At 39.9% G+C, this 19,820-nt stretch overlaps 1 protein-coding gene across 5 annotated transcripts in view; it reads right to left on the bottom strand.

The window, feature by feature from the left end:
• DLGAP1 (DLG associated protein 1) overlaps positions 1-19,820 on the bottom strand; it is a 324,532-nt gene that overhangs the window by 282,920 nt on the left and 21,792 nt on the right. The window contains exon 1 of one of the 5 annotated variants that reach the window (XM_077778157.1): positions 8,610-8,673. The exons of the other annotated variants lie outside the window; for them this stretch is intronic. Coding sequence (XP_077634283.1) covers positions 8,610-8,660 — 51 coding nt within the window. The 5' untranslated portion in view covers positions 8,661-8,673. Of the gene's footprint in view, positions 1-8,609; positions 8,674-19,820 lie in introns of those variants that run through there. 5 annotated transcript variants of the gene reach the window in all.

The following is a 19,820-nucleotide window of genomic DNA, read 5'->3' as shown; positions in this document are numbered from 1 at the left end:
GTGAAATTTAAGTATATTCACTTTTGTGACTCTTTTCAGCCTTATTTGTATGTGACTTTTGACTCTGGCATGAATATATTAATTTTGGCAAGCAATGGACACTATTTTTCCTCCCTTGCCCTGCAATGGACATTATTAATCTTATACTCATGCTGTCAGCACAGAGCCTGATGTGAGGCTCAAACTCACGAAAAGTAAGATCATGACCTCAGGTGCAATCAAGAGTTGGACCCTTAACCGACTGAGCCACCCAGGCACCCCCAAATGTTTCCTCATTAACAAAACTTTAAAAAATACCAAACTTTTAAAAAACACTAGTATCATTCATAAGTCCATTTTAAGAAAGCAAAGTACCCTGGATTATCAAACTTATGTGCAGTGAGGAATGCAGCAAGTACTAACAACTTTTTTCTCTTTCTAGATTCCATGACAGTTCGGAAAAGACGGTGGGGGGCGGGGGAGGGGGGAAGTTTTAACCAGGACATTAGTAGTTGATGACAGCTAATTTCTTAGCAATTGAAAAATAATGTGGATTAGGATGGAGCTGTGGCATTAAAACTGAGGAGGTAGAAAGGCAGAAGGAAGAAAGAATAGCCACCCATCTGTAGCAAAAAAGCTTCAGTGAGTGGATAAAAGAACTGAGTTTTCCTGGTGCGTTGGCCCAACAGACTCACTCTCCTTTCATAAGCAGAGGGCTTGATTCGCGTGTAGTGAAAGCTAGCAAAAATACAACTAGTTTACTTTGCATAAGGAAATCCTAAAATGCTAGCTGTTCTTTTTTCAAGGCAACTTCTCTTTTAGCAATTCATTGGTTTCAGTCATGCTGATCAGGGTCTTTCAATTGTTATGAAACATTCCATTGTGTGGCTTATAAGTAAATATGACTAGAATATGCCCAGAAGTTGTAGAGTAGGTATGGTTGGGACGCGTATTTGTACTGCCTGTGTTTCTGACACTGTGGCTTCCACACATGGGAAGTCTGCATCACTGCCTGCACTTGATGTGTACGGGAAGTGTAGAATTTCACTTTCCCCCAAAGTTACCCTATTTGGTAGCAAGCTGCAACTTTCTCTGTTCAGAGTGAAGAGTAAACTCTTAGAGACAGGTTAACTAGGTAATTCTAAATTTACTAAATGTTTCAGATGGATAGAAAATGAAGATAAGGTAGCTTACAATTTGTCCCTGAAACTTGGGCATACTAGTCAGGCCTTCTGAGTTGCCTGCTTGTTATAAGGAGATGCTGTACATATTTAATCACTTGACGATTTATTAGTGATGTATTTAATTCACATAAGATCATTTTATTCCAAATGTGAACGTGACATGGTTCACTAATGCTCTCACTTTTAGTTTTATAGTAAAAAGATAATAGTAGCATCCGTAAGTACTAGCATCCATGGCACACGACAAATTTAGCTATGTTAAGAAAACAATTGTGGATTTTAGACAATTTGCTCTCAAATGTGAAAGGCAATAGTTAAAACTCAACCTGTGGTTTAATAAAAAACCTTGCTTGAAAATAAATTAGTGTGCATTTTACATGATATTTTATTTTCCTTTTATAGCCTGCCTTGATTTTTAAAAAGTGTCATAAGGAGATGGCAAATTAGACCTGGAAGGTAACAAAAATCTGTTCTTAAATTCTAGATCAGATACTGAGTTGTCATTTGAACTGTACAACAGATGATAATGCAATTAACACCTGTATCATGCACGAATCAGTTCTGGTGTTATTTACTTTTATAATATCTTATTTTGAAGAGAATTAGATGAAAGGCCTTATTTTCTTCAGACTCTGGCTCTGGTATTCATAGCCTTTTTAATTTTCTTTATCTCATGATTAGTCTGCCCATAGGGTACAATTAGTGAATCAATTCATCCATTTGTTCACATTTATTTTTTTGTTCTTGAAGCCCCCTCACATCTTCTTTTTTCCTGTTTCTACCTTTATTGAGATATAATTGATATATAACATTGTGTAAGTTTAAGGCTTACAATGTAGTGGTTTGTTATATATTGCAAAATGATCACCACCATAGTTTTAGCTAATACCTCATCCTGTCAATTAAATATACCCACCCCCTTTTTTTGTGCTGAGAACATTTAAGGTCTACTTTCTTAGCAACCATTCACATTTATCCAATGCTTCCTGCATGCCAAGCCCTGGGGGTGCAGAAGATGTGTCATCAACAGACTGATATTTGCCCCCAGGAACCTCTGGTCTATGGAAGGAAAGGTGAACTTAGTGGAGGGGAGGGAGCAGCAATCATTTAAGTGTGGTTACAAGGAAGTGCAGAAATTGTAGTAAATTAAATAGACCGTGCAGTTAGCCTGGAAGCTGGTTCAAGGAGCTCATACTTGACTTGAGGCTGGAAGGATGAGAAGCCTTTGCCAGCTGGGCCCAGGCAGCCCAGGGTATGACAGGAGAGGAGAGCTAGCATCGTGGAGGCATGGCTGTGTGAACAGGCACCATGTGTCCTGTAGGAAATACCAAATTATGTACAACAGGTGGAGACTTCAAATGAAAGTAACTTTGCTTCAGCCTACACTTCTCTGGGTAGCTGGAAACAGATGAAGTCGAAGGCATTCAGTCTTCTGCTAAGTCTTGACTTGACTTAAAGCACAACAAATCCTTTTTCAGAATTCCTTTCCTGGGATTGTCTTTTCCGATCAGTAATATGGCATTGAGAATAATGCAGATGGCTCCTTCTGTTTTGGGGACACAGGTCCTCTTTTCTAAAATCCGCACTTCCTCGGCATGCCTGGCTGCCCAGGGAAATTCCCCAAACCAGCCTTTCTTCCTGAGTGATCACTCCTGAACACTCCTGATCACGTCCTGAACAGGGCATTCCACCATCTGCTCGGCTCCCCTCACTGTCACATCGCACCCTCAACCGCCGTCCATCACTCCCTTCTCCCAAGGACCTCGCTTCTGTTCTTGTCTAAAATCCCCGCCATGGCTTCACCTTTTGCCCTTTTACTTCTGGCCTCCCTCTAACAGCAGGCGCTGTGATACCTCCCACCACACATTTCATACTAGAGGGCCTCTCGGCCCCGCGTATCAGCCTTTATAATGTCACTTTTCTTATGTTATCAGCTCACTCAGAGTCATCTTTCATCTCCCAAAATATCACCATTGTGTTAGTTTCCTAAGGCTGCTGTTTCAAATTATCACAAACTCAGCGGCTTAAAACAGCTTGCATTTATTCTCTAACAGCTCTGGATCCAAAGGTCCAAAATTGGTTCGCTGAGTGGAGACCAGGTTCTGGGTGGGGCTGAGCTCCCTCCCGAAGCCCTAGGGGAGACTCCCTTTGCTTGCCTTTCCATCTTCTGAGGCTTCAAGGCACTGTCCCCTGTCTTTGAAACCAGCATCAGAGCATCTTTAAATCTCTCTTCTGGTCCCATGGTCACATGGCTTCCTTCTGGGTTCAAGTCTCTGTCTGCCTCCCTCTTATAAGGACACTTGGGATTACACTTAGGGCCCACCCAGATAACCCAGAATCATCTCCACTTCCTAAGATCCTTGACTAATCACATCTGCGAAGTCACAAGTGCCACATAAGGTAACTTCCACAATTTCCTGGGACTGAGATGTGGCCATATTTGGGCTATTTTTCTGTCCATCTCAACCACCAACACTGTCATCACGGTGAGAATTCACTCTGATAAGTTAGGCACCATTATTAACTGTAATGAGAGGATTTACATCTAGGTCTGTCCAATCTGAAAGCATTTGCTGTGCACACATTGCTGTATCATCTCTAACATTTTGTAACTGGGCATCTTTGTGTTGGATCGTGAGGTCCTCAGACTGTCATGGTCAGCACAACATGGATCATTTCCCAGAAACTGTGGTATACGTTCCTTCTCGAGCTGTACTTCTAGATATTTCTTCCAGAGAGTACAGCTAATTAAGCAGCTGGGTGATAGCAAGCAGTAATTTGCTTTTCCCATGAAAGGGCAGTGGAAGGCTTCTAGGTAGTCTGACATCAGGCTGCGGCTGACAAACATTAAGGAATAACTGAGCTCAGGCAAAAGTGCTATGGAGAGTAATCAGGGAACAGGACCAGGAAAAAAACCCAAACCTGTGCTGGAAAGGACAATGCACTGTTCTGAAGGAAAGCAAAGTACCGAAAGAAAATTCTTCATATTAAGATATATATCATTGTATCACATTTATTGATCTTCTTGGATATTTTTATAGCCTTTAATAAAAGTATTAAAATAGCCAAAGAAAGGACAAATGGAAATGAAACAGAAATGAGAGGTCCAGTTACTCTCACTATGGAGAGAGCAAGAAAGGCAGAAAATGCTGTAGACAGAGGGCCTGTAGAAAAAACCCTGAGAATAAAGATTATGGCACAATGAAAGGTACTTTCAGATAAACAATAAGGAAAAACTACATTCAGAGCAGACTATTGGAGGTCACAAAGCCAGTGGTCAATCTGTTATTCATTAAAATGTTTTAGAAAATATTTTTATTTATTTGAGAGAGAGAGAGAGAGAGAGAGCATGAGGAGGGGAGGGGCAGAGTGAGAGGGAGACACAGAATCTGAAGCAGGCTCCAGGTCTGAGCTGTCAGTGCAGAGCTTGAGGCGGGCCTCGAGCTCATGAACCATGAGATTATGACCTGAGTCAAAGTTGGACTCTTAACCCACTGAGCCACCCAGGCGCCCCTTAAATATTTTTCATTTTTAAGATTAAAATGTTTTCTCATTCTCTGGATGTAGTGGGCCAGCCATGCTGGAAATAGAAAGACCTAGCCCTTAGAATCAAAATGAGGGGCCTATGCCTTAATAGCAGGGTTATTTATGGCAACTTAAGCCTCAGTGGCCTCATTTATAAAATGGGAATAAGAACAAAAGACTGAAGTTACTTATGTGAACTGCTGTAGCACAGTACTTTGTAGGAAAGAGTAACATAAAGAATCATTGCATTTGGTTTCTGCAATCTCATCAGAACAAAAGCTCGTTAAGGAGTCCAAGTGTTTATTCATGTGTTCAGATGGGATTTACTTTGTACTTGTTTATGGCCACAGCTGTGACTGAGAGGCTGGATATCTACCTTCAAGGAACTGATAGGTTAGTGGAACAGGCCATCAGTATAAAATAGCAGGAACATGGTAGGGAAATAATGGGTGCTTTGAGAATATTGGGAAAGGGGATTGGGCTCCAATCTGGCCAATCAGAGGGTTTCCTGGAGGAAACACCAGTTTAGACTCAAGGAGAAAGTTGAAAAGGGATTAAGTAGAGGAGAAAGGAGTTTGACCTGGGTGGGTAGAACAGACAAAAGAGGAAGCAGCTCACACAAAAGCCCTGAGCATCTATGAGAAAGTGAAAAGTAGATCAGGGATGCCTGAGGCGCAAAAACAGAGGGAATATGAAGAAGTGAGGCCGTGAAGGAGAAAGTTCCTTGATGTCATACCCTGTAAGTCACAGTAAGGAGTTGGACTTTACCCCAAGGGTAAGGATGAACCAATGGAGGATTGATAAACAAAAGATTTAGTGATTCTCTGCATTTTAGAAAGGTTATTTGAACTACACTATACAAATGACTGGATGAAGGGAAAACCAGAGGCAAGAAGACTACTGAGGAAGTATTTGTAATCATCTAGGTGAGAAACTATGAAGATTTAACTAGGATAGTGGCAGAGAGAATGGAGAAAAGTGAAGAGAAATAAAATTCATAGGACTTGGGGATTAATCCAACCACCCATTCATTCATTCCACCAACTTTAATGAGCCTGCCTCAGAGATGAGGTGAGGTAGAGGGAAAAAAAAAAAATCAAAGTTTTCCCCTGTGTTTCTGGGATGAAAATAATGGGTAGAAAGTGGTGCTATTTACAGGGGGCAGGAAACACAGAATGAGGAGGCTTGTAGGAAAGAGCTCAGTTTTAGGGATGATAGGTTTGGAGTAATGCCTTCTTTTTTTTTTTATAACACAGATATTCTGGGGTCCCCCAGCCTATGAGCATAAATGAGGTAAGGGCAACAATTAATAATCAAGTCTAGTGATATTTTAGTCCTCCTCTCTAATCCTTGCTCCCCCTCCACCTAATCCTGATCGTCCCCAAGAATGGGTTTCACGTGTATTTGGGAACAAATCTGTTCGCAGCCTCCTGCTCAGGCTTCCTTGCCACAATGCCAAGAACTTCTTATGATGGGGGCCATCTGTGACAATGCCGCGGTTTCAGTGACTAGTGTCCCTGGTAGATAGCTGCTCTGCGGGCTTTGCTAAGTGTATGCACGTACACGTGTGTGTGTGTGCATGCGCGCGTGCGTGTAGGGAAGGTGGTGGTGCTGTTTTCACTAGATTTTCTCCTTAATCCATTAACAAGCACAGAGAGTTCACATGGGAGCCTGTAAATAACACATGCCTTGCAGCTGGCATCGCTAGGAATGTCTGAAAGGACTAATAACTTTGCATCTCATCTTGAAGCATGAGTGGGTTGACCACTGTAGAAAATGGAATCCTGAAAAGAATGCTAGTCGAATAGCCTTGCACATTCTCATCATCGGGCTGGTTTTATACTGCAATAGCAGATAAATAAGTGTGCCGCTATAAAGGTTTTCTTAGTTTACAAATGACAGGGACTAGAAAACAACAACTTGGTGGTTACGAAAGTTTGCTTTCTGGTTTGTTAATTCCAGCTTTAAAACAGACACAGTGTGGGATGCCTGGGTGGCTCAGTCGGTTAAGTGTCTGACTTCGGCTCAGGTCACTATCTCATGGTTCATGGGTTCAAGCCCCATATCAGGCTCTATGCAGACAGCTCAGGGCCTGGAGCCTGGTTCAGATTCTGTGTCCCTCTCTCTCTGCCCCTCCCCTGCTCATGGTCTGTCTCTGTATCTGTCTCTCTAAAATATAAATAAACATTAACAATAATAAATAAAATAGACACAGTGCAATGCAGAGGTTCTGGGTCAGTGATACTGAGGAGAAGGGGAATCAGAATTAAGGAAGCAAAACGCTGCATTCACGTGGGATGGTCAAGAATGGTCTGGAGCGATGGGGTATGAGAGGGAAAGGGAAAAAAGAGGAAAAGAAAATGAACACCTTACAAATCCAAAACAATCCACCATATATGCGCTTCCAACAGAGTTCTGTAAACAGAGAATAGCCGTGAAATTGAACATATTTTAAAACTTTGAAGTATGAAGAGTAACATATGTCTGTCTTGGTGTTCTTAAAAATGAACTGTGGTAGACTAAAATGCTACACTCCGACTTCTCATATGTTTACTAAATTAGAGGCTTTCCAAAAGAAATGCTTAAAATTTGTAGTTGGAACACCGGTGATCTGTAAGGGGACTAAGTCATTGGTGGCAGCCAGATAGTTGTGTTCAAACTTAGCACCCCCTTTATACTTCAAGGGAAAACGGATGTTGTGAACATTTTAAAGGGAGGAAGGATAAAAGTTCTTCATTTTCTATAAAAGTCTGATTGCGATGTTTAAAGATTTCCACAAAACAAAAATATCTGGTGCCCACAGCCCATTTCCCACGCGTAAAAACAGAATGGGCAGATTGGAACAGTAGGAATGGGAAAAACATTTCCTTTTCATTTCTCCAAAATTTCCCACATCCTTTGGCTGTTTTGCATAGAACTTCAGAAATCTCTTTTGAGGTCACCTACTTTGAAAGAATAGAGCCTTTGATTTTTCAGGTGACAAGGCAGTGAGCCAAGAAAACATAAATCTTAATCGCACTTTTCATTTTTGTTGTCCTTCTAAAAAAGAAAAGATGATCATTTCTTCCCCATCTTGCTAAGTTTTCGCTAGTTTGTGCTATGTACTAAGTAAAATAAAAATCCCAGTGTTAAGCACTGAAGAACTGTATCTCAAAAAGCTAAGCCAACCACGTAGTTGTTTTATCCCTTCTGATTTTTGATACATAGTAGCCAAGGTAGCAATGAAAAAGGCTCAGAGAGGTCTGCTGGATTTTGGTCCCAAGAACTTTAGAGGAAAAACAATCACATTTCCACATGGACTGAAATCATTGCAGCCATGGCAAATCAAGAAAGTAATAATGATGAAAATTCACATTACCGTTATGCTGCTATTTTAAAAATACAACCTTACAAAATAAAACCCACCTACCCTGAAGCTGTGGAATAATTTCAGCAATTGAAAATTACTACCTTCTCTAGAATAACATGTACTTAGAAATAAAAGACGCAGAAACCAACATGATGTATGTATTCTGCTTTCTCTAGAGCACATTCAACATCAATTTACAATATACCATGCCAAATACATTAAAAAAGCAGTGCTTAAATAATTTTGTCTGTCCTTGCTGCATCTAAATATTCTGCTCTTTCAGTAAATTCATTTTGCACTATAGATGATAAAAATATTATTATGGAGATGTCATTCTTACTAGGAAAGCAGATTTCTCCCTTAGCCCCTCTAGTACCATAAGCAACCTTATAAACCAAAAAGGGTGCATCGGGGGTACTCTTTATAAAACTGTTAATCTCAAATTCACACACATCGTGAAACATGAAATTCTCTCCAGCACGTTAAAAGAAAAATTATGGATTAGCACAGAAATCAAACACAAAGAGACTGTTCATTTTCTTTTCCAGAGCCCAGAATTGCCATTAGCTTACCTTATTAGCTGAAATGCCAAACAGAATGTCTTTATGGAAAATTAAGTTCATTATTCATCTCAGCTTTGATTTGGTGTAGTGCAGCTGAGAGCAGTTAGCTTCTCTCTATGATTTGCCGATGCAAAGTGGGTGAGTAAGGCAGTAAACACAGAACTTGGGAGGTGCGGAGTGGTTGGCCATGGCTCACAACTCTAGACTTGCAACTTTACATTTTCATTCATATGAAGATACCTAATGAAATCAAATCTTATAACTGAAGAATAACACTTAAGTAAATAGTGTAGATTTTTAAAGCCCATGCAGCTTTGCTTAGCAGTTGTAGAATCTTGCACGCTCGCCACCCCAGCAAAATTACGTTGCTATCTTTCATTATCTCGGTAGATTCTTAAGCTATTGACTCACTTTCCAGCACATACAGTGGCTAATGTGTATTCTGTCAAGGAGAAATACACATGGGGGAGTGATCTCCGCAATTTTCTATAAAAAGAATACCGGCTTGTCTGACTAGTGACGGAAAGACGGATGCATTTTACAGTTTTGAAGATAAGTATACAGACACATATAAATTGGATACAACACTCTAATTGCTAACATAGAGAGAGACTTTAGGGTTCCAGTAGTAAAATAACAATAGATACCTGTCTTCTGAATATCAAATTCGCTTAAAATAAGTCATATTCTTTAATAATTCCTTAGTTTTCCTCAAATGAATTAAAGCTGCGTTTAGAAACCTTTGGGCAAACACAAGAGTACGTCTCCTTCCCAGATGTGCAAAGGAAGTATTGCAGTGTCCTTTCCCAGGTGTTTTACTTCATGGAATTTGAGCATTTATTAAAATCCAGATTTATCAAGTAAAATGTGCCAACATAACAGCCAGACAGCTCCAAGATTATCAACAGACAAGGGCAACATGACTGAGCAAAGCAATTTTAGCTTAAAGACTTTGCAACCTTTCTTGTCTTTGTCCCATTGCAAAACCAGACCCTAAGACTCTCCTCTCCTGAATTAATAAGAACATGGCTGCCTCAATGAGCAATGATGAAGGAAAAGCAATAATTAAGTGATTGATTTGTCTCAAAACATAAAGCAGAGTTACCATATGACTCACACTCCAGTATCCAGGGGAAATGAAAACATGTGTCCACACAAAAATTTGTACATAAATGTTAATAGCACCATTATTCACAATAGCCAAGAAATGGAAACAACCATGATTTCTGTCAGCTGATGAATGAATAAAAATATGTGGTATATCTATATGATGGAATATTACTTGGCATTAAAAATAAATTATGTGTTGATGTATGCTATATCATGGATGCATCTTGAAAATAGTAGGCTGATTGAAAAAGCTTGTCACAAAAGATCACATATTGTATGATACCATTTATATGAAAGTCTTGGAATAGGCAGAATCTATGGAGATAGAAAGTGGATTTGTGGTCACCCTGGGCACAGGGTAGCAGTACTGGGAAGAGAATGCTAATAAATAAAGAGTTTCTTATTGGGGTGATGAAAATGTGCATATCTTAGGTTGTGATGATGTTTGTACAACTCTGTGGATATACTAAAACCATTAAATTCCAGGGAAACTTTTTTTTAATAAGGGAAACTTATGGTTGGTAAATTAATGACCTCAATAAATATATTAATGAAATTACTAATTTGTCATGGAAATACTGCCATATAGTGTTTGTAATGATAAGAATTAGTTATATAATGTCAATTCTGCAGAAAGTAGATGGGGAGAAATAGGGGAAGAGTGAGGATAATACCAAATGTAGGAATCCCTTGGGGACTCATGAGCTATAGACCTAACCACAAAGGACCCTTTGTGCTGAGGTTTAGTCATGGCTAATTTCCAATAAAGAAAAAACATCCCCAAATCAGAGAGAGTGAGGGGAAGAGAAGGGAGAGGAAGGCGATGACAATAAAGAAAGAGTAGGAAAAAGAGAAGAGAGAGGAAAAGGAAAAAAAGAGAAGGAGACTAAGGGACAGGCTTGTGTTTGATGAATGAAGGCCGGTGATTCAGGTGGGAAAACAGGATCACAATGCTTAATTCTGTTGAGATGATGTCAAATGATCTAGATGAGAATAAAAAACAAGAAAGCCTTTAAGGAAACCAAAAGATTGTACAAGGAGGGTTTTGAGGTGTTCCCATTAAAGGAACTTGTTTCATTCACGAGAGATGGGTTTACCATCAAGGGTGAGTACAGGTAAGTGATGAGCATCTGTAAGAATTGCACCAAGAAGTGGGCGCCTGGGTGGCTCAGTTGGCCAAGTCTGGCTCTTGATTTCAGCTTGGGTCTCGATCTCAGGGTCTTGAGTTCAAGCCCCACATTGGGCTTCACATTGGACATGGAGCCTACTTAAAAAAAAATGAGAAGAAAAAGAAAAGCCAAGGACAATTTTAAAAAGAGGCCTTTAAAAAAGATATAAACTGGAACAAACAGAAGAACAAGGAGAATCCCAAGTCTTGGGCCAGATGGCATAACGGTATAACAGATGATGATGAAGGGGGAGGAAGGGGAGGATGAGCAGTGGGGAGGAGGGAGGGAGAGGACAAAACATCAAGCTCTCAAGCTCTTCCATTTTCTCTATCAAGGAAAATGATCTACAAGATGGAAAGTGTAGAAGAAGAAGCATGGGGAAGAGAAGTTTGAATTCCAGGAAAACATCTTACATGCGGATGACTCATAAATTTGTATTTTCATTCCAGCTTTCCCATAGGAGCTTCAGGTCCTTGACACATTCACTTCGATACTTCACAGCATGTCATCCACAGCAGCATCCAAATCAAGCTCAAATTTTCTCCTCCTCACTCCCCTGCCCGCTCCTGACTGAAGCTCTACCAAAGTCCCCACTTGAGTGAATGGAAACACCATCTTCCTTGCAATTCAGAAACATAGGTCCTGTTTTGGACGCTTCCTTCTCCCTCTGCATCACCAAGTCCTGTAAATTTGGACTCTCTGGATTTATCCAACTTGCCTCAATATCACCATCTCCACCCTTGTCCCGCCATTATCTTGCACCTGGAATACTATAGTTTACCTTTTGTTGCTTCTTCCACTTTTCTTTTCACTCCATCTAAAGGGATGTTTTCAGAAGACTAAGTGAATGTCAGCTTTCCCTACTTCTACCCTCCTACACAAAAGTGAGGCTATAAAGACTGAAATTTTAAACACAACCCCAGAGCCCCGAATGATATAGTCCTGCGTATCTGCCCAACCTCCTCTTGCACTATCTTGGTGACCTAGCCACGCTAGATTTCTCTCTGACCCTTTTGTTTCTTCCTGCCTTCTTTGCATGATTCCCTTGACTCATAGTCTAATGACTCTTGCTCTTCCCCCAGACGTAATCTCAACCATTACTTCCTAGAGCATACTTCCCTAAAGTTAAGTCGGTATGTCATTAGAGTATCATACTCTCCTTCATAGGTATTGAGCAAAGTGGTCACTTGGGATAGGTTTGTATTAGTGAGCAGTAGGCTCAGAAGGTGCATGGAGCACTATACTCTTGGCATCTTTGAAAAGACTTGCTTACATTGAGTCTCTTAGTTAAACGAACTATGGAGAGACCTGCCTCCCCATTGGTCATTCTTCTCATAAGACAAGTATGAGGAATGCATTGGATGGAGGCAAGGCAGGGAATAAACATTCTGGGCTTAGGGACCCAGCAGTCTGATCTAAGGTACAAGATGTTTATGTGATGTTAAGAATTACCAGTTGCCCAAGCCCTTAGAATCCATTGGGGCCCTAGTCATATGGGAAGCTCAATTCTGCCCAGTAAAGGAAAGGGCAGCCCTGACTGCAGACAACGGACGGCTCGACCACAGTTCAACAGGAGCCCTTGTCATAGTCATTAATTTAAATTTATTTGTTTAGTTGATTTTAGTAATGTTTCCTTTCCCATTGACAATAAGGAGCATGAGAGTAGGGATCATGTCTGTTTCTGATCATCACTGTATCCTTTGCAACTACACAGGGCCTGGCAATAGTAGGCATTTAATAAATATTTTTTGAATGAATAAAGGAAGGAGCTCTGAAATTGGCAGGCTGTGGTGAGAGGGTAATGACAGTATAATTGCTATGAGCAAAATGACTTAAAGCATGTGTTCTGTGTTGGGCATCAGGGCTATTCTTGTTTACAGAATCTGATCTTTCTCTCTTTCCCTGATCAACATGGCTCTGATGTCACTACTGCATGAAGATCCTCTATTAGTCAAACACATGCATTTTGCTTAGAAAATTAGCTTGCAGGTTGTTAATTTAAAAGATCATAAGATTTACTAGATTGATAAATTAATAGATTAATACATTAATTTTCTCAATAAAGATATTTTTCCTTTTTAAAAAGAGGACACACCTAGGGGTGCCTGGGTGGCTCATTCAGTTGAGCGTCCAACTTTGGCTCAAGTCATGATCCATGGCTCATGGGCTCGAGCCCTGCATTGGGCTCTGTGCTGACAGCTCAGAGCCTGGAGCCTGCTTGGGATTCTGTGTCTCCCTCTCTTTCTCTCTCTGTCCTTCCCCCTATTGCACTCTGTCTCTCTCAAAAATAAATAATGAACATTAAAAATTAAAAAAAAAAAATAGGACACACCTAAAAACATTCAGCTTAAGTTTTTGTGCCCAGGCAAATGATATCTTTATGTACTCAAAGAAATTTTGGTAGGACCCCAGAATCAAGGTAGCTAATCTTAAATATTGTCAAAGAAAGTGTGGTAGCAAAAGACAAAGATAGAGAAGGCTTTTGAATCATCCAAAAGATAATAGCATGATGGGCTTGAATTTACAATGCAGCAGCATCCTAGAATAGTCTGTTAAATAGAAAAGATCTCTTGAGCAGGAAGAGAAGCAGCCTGGGTTTATGAAGAAGTAGTTAGAAAAGCTGACTGTGCTTTATTTTTATTTTGATGGTAGAAAATCAACTTGGTCTATAGGTAAACACATGCTCTGAGCTTTCTCATGCAAAATCATCTTTGCAGAAAGAAAGCAGGAGGAAACTATTTCTAAATATTAATGGGACTCGTTTTTTTCCCTTCTTCTCCTGGAATCCATTCCAACCAACAAAAACAACAACAAAATGAAGAGAAGCCCACAAATCATATTTTCAGCAAAACCAGCAGAAAATGCACAAACTCCCAAGTCAGAGTCCAGCAGAAAGCCAAGGAGGGAAGTCACAATTACATGGTAGGTAAACTGAGGTGTGAAGGGGACCTGCAGGCAACGGAACTCTGTCACATACACAGTTGTGCAAAATGAGCGCTGCAGTGTGAAAGGAAAGCTGTGAAAGGTGTGGGACTGATGTAGGTGGTGGAGTGTAAGTGGGCAACCTTCATGAAGGGCCAGAACAATACTGAAAATGACTCTATCCTTTGTGTCCCCGTATAACAGGCAGCCTGTGAGGTCATCCATGTGAAGTGATTGAAGGAGACAGGAACTAGGTTTGGTCTGAGAGTTGGAAGATGTGTGACTGCATAGATGTATCATATTATAAAGAAACAGTTTAAACTGTAACCACAGCAAAGGAAGCCCTTGATTCTTGGGAAACCAGTGCTCACCATTCCCTCTGAAGGAACCTTCTGATTCTCGAGGAAAATATGACTCATTCAAATAGGAGTAACATAAAAGGAATAAACATACAGGTACTATAAGGAATATAAAAAAGAGGGGCCTGGGTGGCTCAGTTGGTTGGGCATCTACATTTTGATTTCGGCTCAGGTCATGATCTCACAGTTCATGGGTTTGAGCCCCACATCAGGCTTCGTGCTAGTAGTGTGGAGCCTGTTTCAGATTCTCTGTCTTCCTCTCTCTCTGCCTCTCCCCTACTTGCACGTGCGCACTCTCTCTCTCTCAAAAATAAACATTAAAAAAAAAAAGAATATAAAAAAGAGTAAATAATAAAAGTGCACTGGGAAAGATGTTGCCACAGAGAAGATTGGAAACATGCCCCAAATTCAAAACAGTAATCAATGAAGCAATTACAGCTTTAAAAGAAGATCACAAAGAAGAATTACAAAAACGCAGGGAAGAAACGAGAATACCAGAAAAGGTTGCTCATAGACAGCTTGGGGATGTGAAACAGGAACTGGCAGAGCTGCAGAAAAGGAAGGTAAATGAGGGGACACGAGAGATAAAAATGAAAAAGAGCGAGGAAGTGGTGATAAAAAGATAGATAAGGATTAGAGAAACAAGGAAATCTATCCAACATACACATGGCTGTAATTCTGAAGAAGAAAATCAAAGTAATAGCATAAAATAATTAACTTAAAATACAATTCAGTAAAGCTTTGCTGAAATAAAAAAAAAGGCTCAACTTGTTTTAATGAAATGATACCCATTTTATCAGTGACAAGTCATTCAGAATGGTCAACATAAAGACATATCTTAGAGAAACTATTGGAAACCCTTTAGGCAGTTGGGCAAAAAAGATAAAAATCAGGTTAAGGGAGAAAAAAATGAGGTTGAGATCAGATAACCCACAGAAACACTTAACCTCAGAACATAGAGCAACATCTATAAGATATCAGGCCCAGAAAACAGGAATCAAGGATTCTCTATCCAGTCAAGCTCTCCTTCAAGTGTAAAGACTCAAGTGAAAAGATAGCTTTGAACATGCAGGAATTTGGATTATATTGCTCACATATATGAGCCTTTCTAGGGGGAAAATAACAGGGAACAAGCTATAGACATGTGTGGTGTCAACAGAAAAATGTCAGCAAAGAACCAATACTAACATTCCCATGTTCAGTGCAGCATTATCTATAATTGCCAAGTTATGGAAACAACATATGTGTCCCCTGATGGATGAATGGATAAAGAAGATGTGGTACAGGGGCCCCTGGGTGGCTTAGTCGGTTAGGCGTCCGACTCTCGCTTAGGTCATGATCTCGCGGTTCGTGGGTTCGAGCCCGGCGTCAGGCTCTGTGCTGACTGCCAGCTCAGAGCCCGGAGCCTGTTTCAGTCTGTGACTCCCTCTCTCTGACCCTTCCCTGCTCACGCCGTCTCTCTCTCTCTCCTAGAAATAAATAAAACATTAAAAAAAAAAGAAGAAGATGTGGTACACATATAATGGAATATTATTTGGCCGTAAAAAAGAAGGAAATCTTGCCATTTGTAACAGCAAGGATAGATTTCAAAATCTAAAANAACCATCCCCAAACGAGCTCATAGATACAGAGAACAGACTGATGGTTGCCAGGGGTGGGGATTTGGGGGTGGAAGCAATGGAAGCAATTGTTAAAGATCAATTGTACACACTTCCAGTTATAAAATACCTAAGTCCTAGGAACGTAATGTACAGCATGGTAACTATAGCTAATAATACTGCATTGCATATTTGAAAGTTGGTAAGAGACTAGATCTTGAAAGTTTTCATCATAAGAAAATCATTTTTTTTCTAATCGTGTATGGTGATGAATGTTAATCAGACTTATGGTGGTGATCATTTCATAATAGATATAAATATCAAATCGTTATGTTGTACACCTGAGACAAATATAATGTTATATGTCAATTATACATAATGAAAATAAAAATAGAAATAGAACTAACTGGCCAAAACCTAGTTCAATACATTTTAGAAGAAGAAATCCATCTTCTTCATGGATTTAAAAGGGATGATCCAACATGACACAAAGTTCCTGCCAGATACACTTTAACAGTGTTTTCTGTTTCTAATTTGTCATAATTTTTAATTCAATCATTAGTAGCTGTTGAATATTACAAAATATCTTTTATGCATATATTAAGATAGTCCTGTATTTTTTTCCTTTAATTTCCTAACCCTGTGAATTATGTATCTTTACTAAAGTTAAGGTTTCTTTTCATTATCAAATAAATCCCGTCTGGTCATGTTATTTTACATTATTTATAATTATTTAACTTTATTGAAATATTTTTGAGAATTTTTGTATCAGAGGCATCTGGGTAAGTGTCTGACTCTTGATTTCAGTTCAGGTCAGGATCTCACAGTTTGTGAGATTGAGCCCCATGTCAGGCTCTGCACTGAACTCGGTGGAGCCTGCTTGGGATTCTCTCTTCCTCTCTGTCTCTGCACTTCCTCCACTNGCTGCCAGCACAGAGCCCCATGTGGGGCTTGAACTCACAAACCATGAGATCATGACCTGAGCCGAAGTCAGATGCTTAACCAACCGGGAAAACATTTAAAATATTGTAGTTCAGATTTAGTATTCCCCATTTTGACAGAAGAAAACATTCTTTTAGGTATTCCAATGGCACTTGCACGTGGGTACATTAGAAGCAAGCTACCCCTTCCTCAAGATTCTACTGCCATTTGCTGGAAAAGTATAGTAAGAAATAACACTAAAGTAACTATCAATATAAATGGTGTCCCCTGGAATAGTGCACAACCTGTACAGTTCTTAGGGAAGGGTAGCCCTGAGCTGGAAAGACATACTCATATCTGTGAGGTGACATTTAAAAAAACATTTTTAAAAACAGCTTTATTTATTTTTGAAAGTGAGACAGAGAGAGGCTGAGTATGAGCAGGGGAGAGGCAGACACAGAATCTGAAACAGGCTCCAAAGCTCTGAGCTTCAGCACAGAGCCTGATGCAGGGCTCGAACCCACGAACCAAGAGATCATGACCTGAGCCGAAGTCAGGACGCTTGACTGACTGAGCCACCCAGGTGCCCCGAGGTGGCATTTTTAAAATGCTTATTTATTTATTTTAAAAGAGATCGAGAGTGGGGGAGGGGCAGAGAGAGAGGGAGACATTCTTTTTTTTTTTTAATATTTTTATTTATTTCTAGGAGAGAGAGAGAGACAGCGTGAGCAGGGGTGGGTCAGAGAGAGAGAGGGAGATACAGACTCCGAAACAGGGTCCAGGCTCTGAGCTGGCAGTCAGCACAGAGCCCGACGCGGGGCTCGAACCCACGAACCGCGAGATCATGACCCAAGCGAAAGTCGGACGCTTAACCGACTAAGCCACCCAGGCGCCAAGAGGGAGACATTCTTAAACAGGCTCTACACTCAGCACAGGGCCTGATGTGGGGCTCAATCCCATGAACAGTGAGATCATGACCTGAAGCAAAATCAAGACTCCGGGGCTCAGCCAATTTACATACCCCGGCGCTCCTAGAAGGGGGCATTTAATAAAGATAAATATGGTATTTTACATAATGTCAAACCATTTAAGTGGTGGGAGAAACCCACCATTCAGGGTGGGAGAAACATGTCAGCATGATTTTCTATGAAAAAATGGCTTGCAAATGTTACCCGAGAGCAAGACAGGTTCTCATGGCTGTCAGACAAGTTAGCACTGATAGAAGCAGAGTGTTCATGTCCAAGTATCCTCAGTGGACGCTGTGAAGTCCAAATTCAACTGAAATGTTGCTCACACAACTATACCCCAAGTAAAGAAGGATGCTGCTTTTCTTGGAACTAGATATGATTTGTCACTTGGGATGCTGTAAGTCCTCTTCTCAGAGAGCTCTGAAGGAACTAAGTCTTTTGAGGAGTGAGTGATGAAGAGTTAGGGGCAAACAATAAATCATTAAGTGTTTGAAGAATCGCTATTTGAAAGAGTGATTTACTTCACATAGCCCTTAACACCCAGGTTAAAGGGAGGTAGATTTGTTTGGGAGAGAGAAGCATCTACTAAAAAGGTGTCAAGAATGGAAACAGGTACTGGGTGAAAATTCAGATAATCTTTCCAGAGGTCAGTGGGTAATGTGTACAAAAATCTTTAACATTTTGCATGCCCATTGGCTGGGGTAGTCTAATTCTAGGAATTTCTACTAAATAAATAATTTGATATTCCTTGAGGCATTTGTAACAGTAAAAGATTTGGATACATTACTAAATAAAGAAAAGGAAAGGCAAAAAGAGAGAGAGAGAGAGAGAGAACAACAGAATGGGGGCAAAGAGAACTGGGGAGAGGATGAACTCCATGAAACAAAAACTACTATTCTAAGGATGGGGGTGGAAAGGACAGTGAGATATTATTAGAAAATTGCCAGTCAAAATAAGGTTGAATGTAGGCCACTGAGGCAATGGCCCAATTTTTTTGTTAATTAGATGAGAGAATTGTGATTGCTAAAATAAAACTCGGATTGAGGATCTCTAGTGAAGTGAGGTCAACAAAAATAGCTAATAGGTGGGAAATTACTTTAGACATTTGAAAGTGAAGAAACCTGTTACAAATGGGTGTTAAATTGTTTGCAGTTGTAGAGAAAGAAAATGGACTCGGGTACAGATTATCGTATGTTAATACTGTTGCATCAGGAGGGTTTCGAGATGTAGTTGCTAAGGAAATGCTTGTTTTAGAAGTGTGTACTCGAGGTTAGACAGTAGTCCGGACATCTGTGATTATCTCCATCTGAAAATGACAGGGCAAAAAGTCTCTGCAGAATAATGATTCCAAATTAGAATATTTAAATTATCTTAACATACTAAGATTTGCTTGTACTTCTGTTTTTGAATTGAAGAAGAGTACATAACGTGCAGAAATGCTAATCGGAAAAAAAGCTTCCACATCTTTTTGAAAAGGATAGTTATGGCATTATTCATAATGGTGAAAAACTGAACAAAAATTCAAATGCTAAATTTATTTAGCATTCTCAATTATTAATTATTATTTATTAATAATTATTAATTATTCTCAACTATTAAATAATTGAGAAATGAATATTCTGACCATGGTGTATTAGCACACATCAATAGCTATGTATAGTTACATTAAAATGATAGACATTAAAAATAATAAGCATTTATTAAAATGATAAGCATATGTATGCATACAAATGTACACAAAATGATTTTTATCCTATCGCCTTAGGGAAACTACTGGCATATCCAATAGTTAGTTCTTAATTGCCAGATTCATTGATAGACTTTTTATTCCTTGCCTAACTTGACCGCTCTTTGGTAGTTGAACTTGTTGAACTTTCCTTTTCTTGAAATCCTCTTTTCTCTTGGCTTCCCTGCTGTTTTGGTTTCTTTTCTATCTTTCTGGCTCTTTATTATTGCTTCCTTTTGCTTCATGTCTGTGATTTAATGTCTGCATAGCCTGGCAAACTGGCCTGTACTATTTCATCTTCTAACTTACACATGCTCCAATGTGATCTCATTCACTCTCAAACTTGGCTCTACCTTCTTTGTGATAACCTTGGTGAAACTTTCCCCAGTCCTGACATCTCCCTGAACTCCAGAATCACACATTAAGCTGCCTCCACTTCCCCATCTT

This window comes from Crocuta crocuta, unplaced genomic scaffold (assembly GCF_008692635.1).
Source record: "Crocuta crocuta isolate KB4526 unplaced genomic scaffold, BGI_CrCroc_1.0 scaffold26, whole genome shotgun sequence".
NCBI lineage: Eukaryota > Metazoa > Chordata > Mammalia > Carnivora > Hyaenidae > Crocuta > Crocuta crocuta.
The sequence above is the reverse complement of the archived record's forward strand: the minus strand, read 5'-3'. Positions and strand labels throughout refer to the sequence as shown.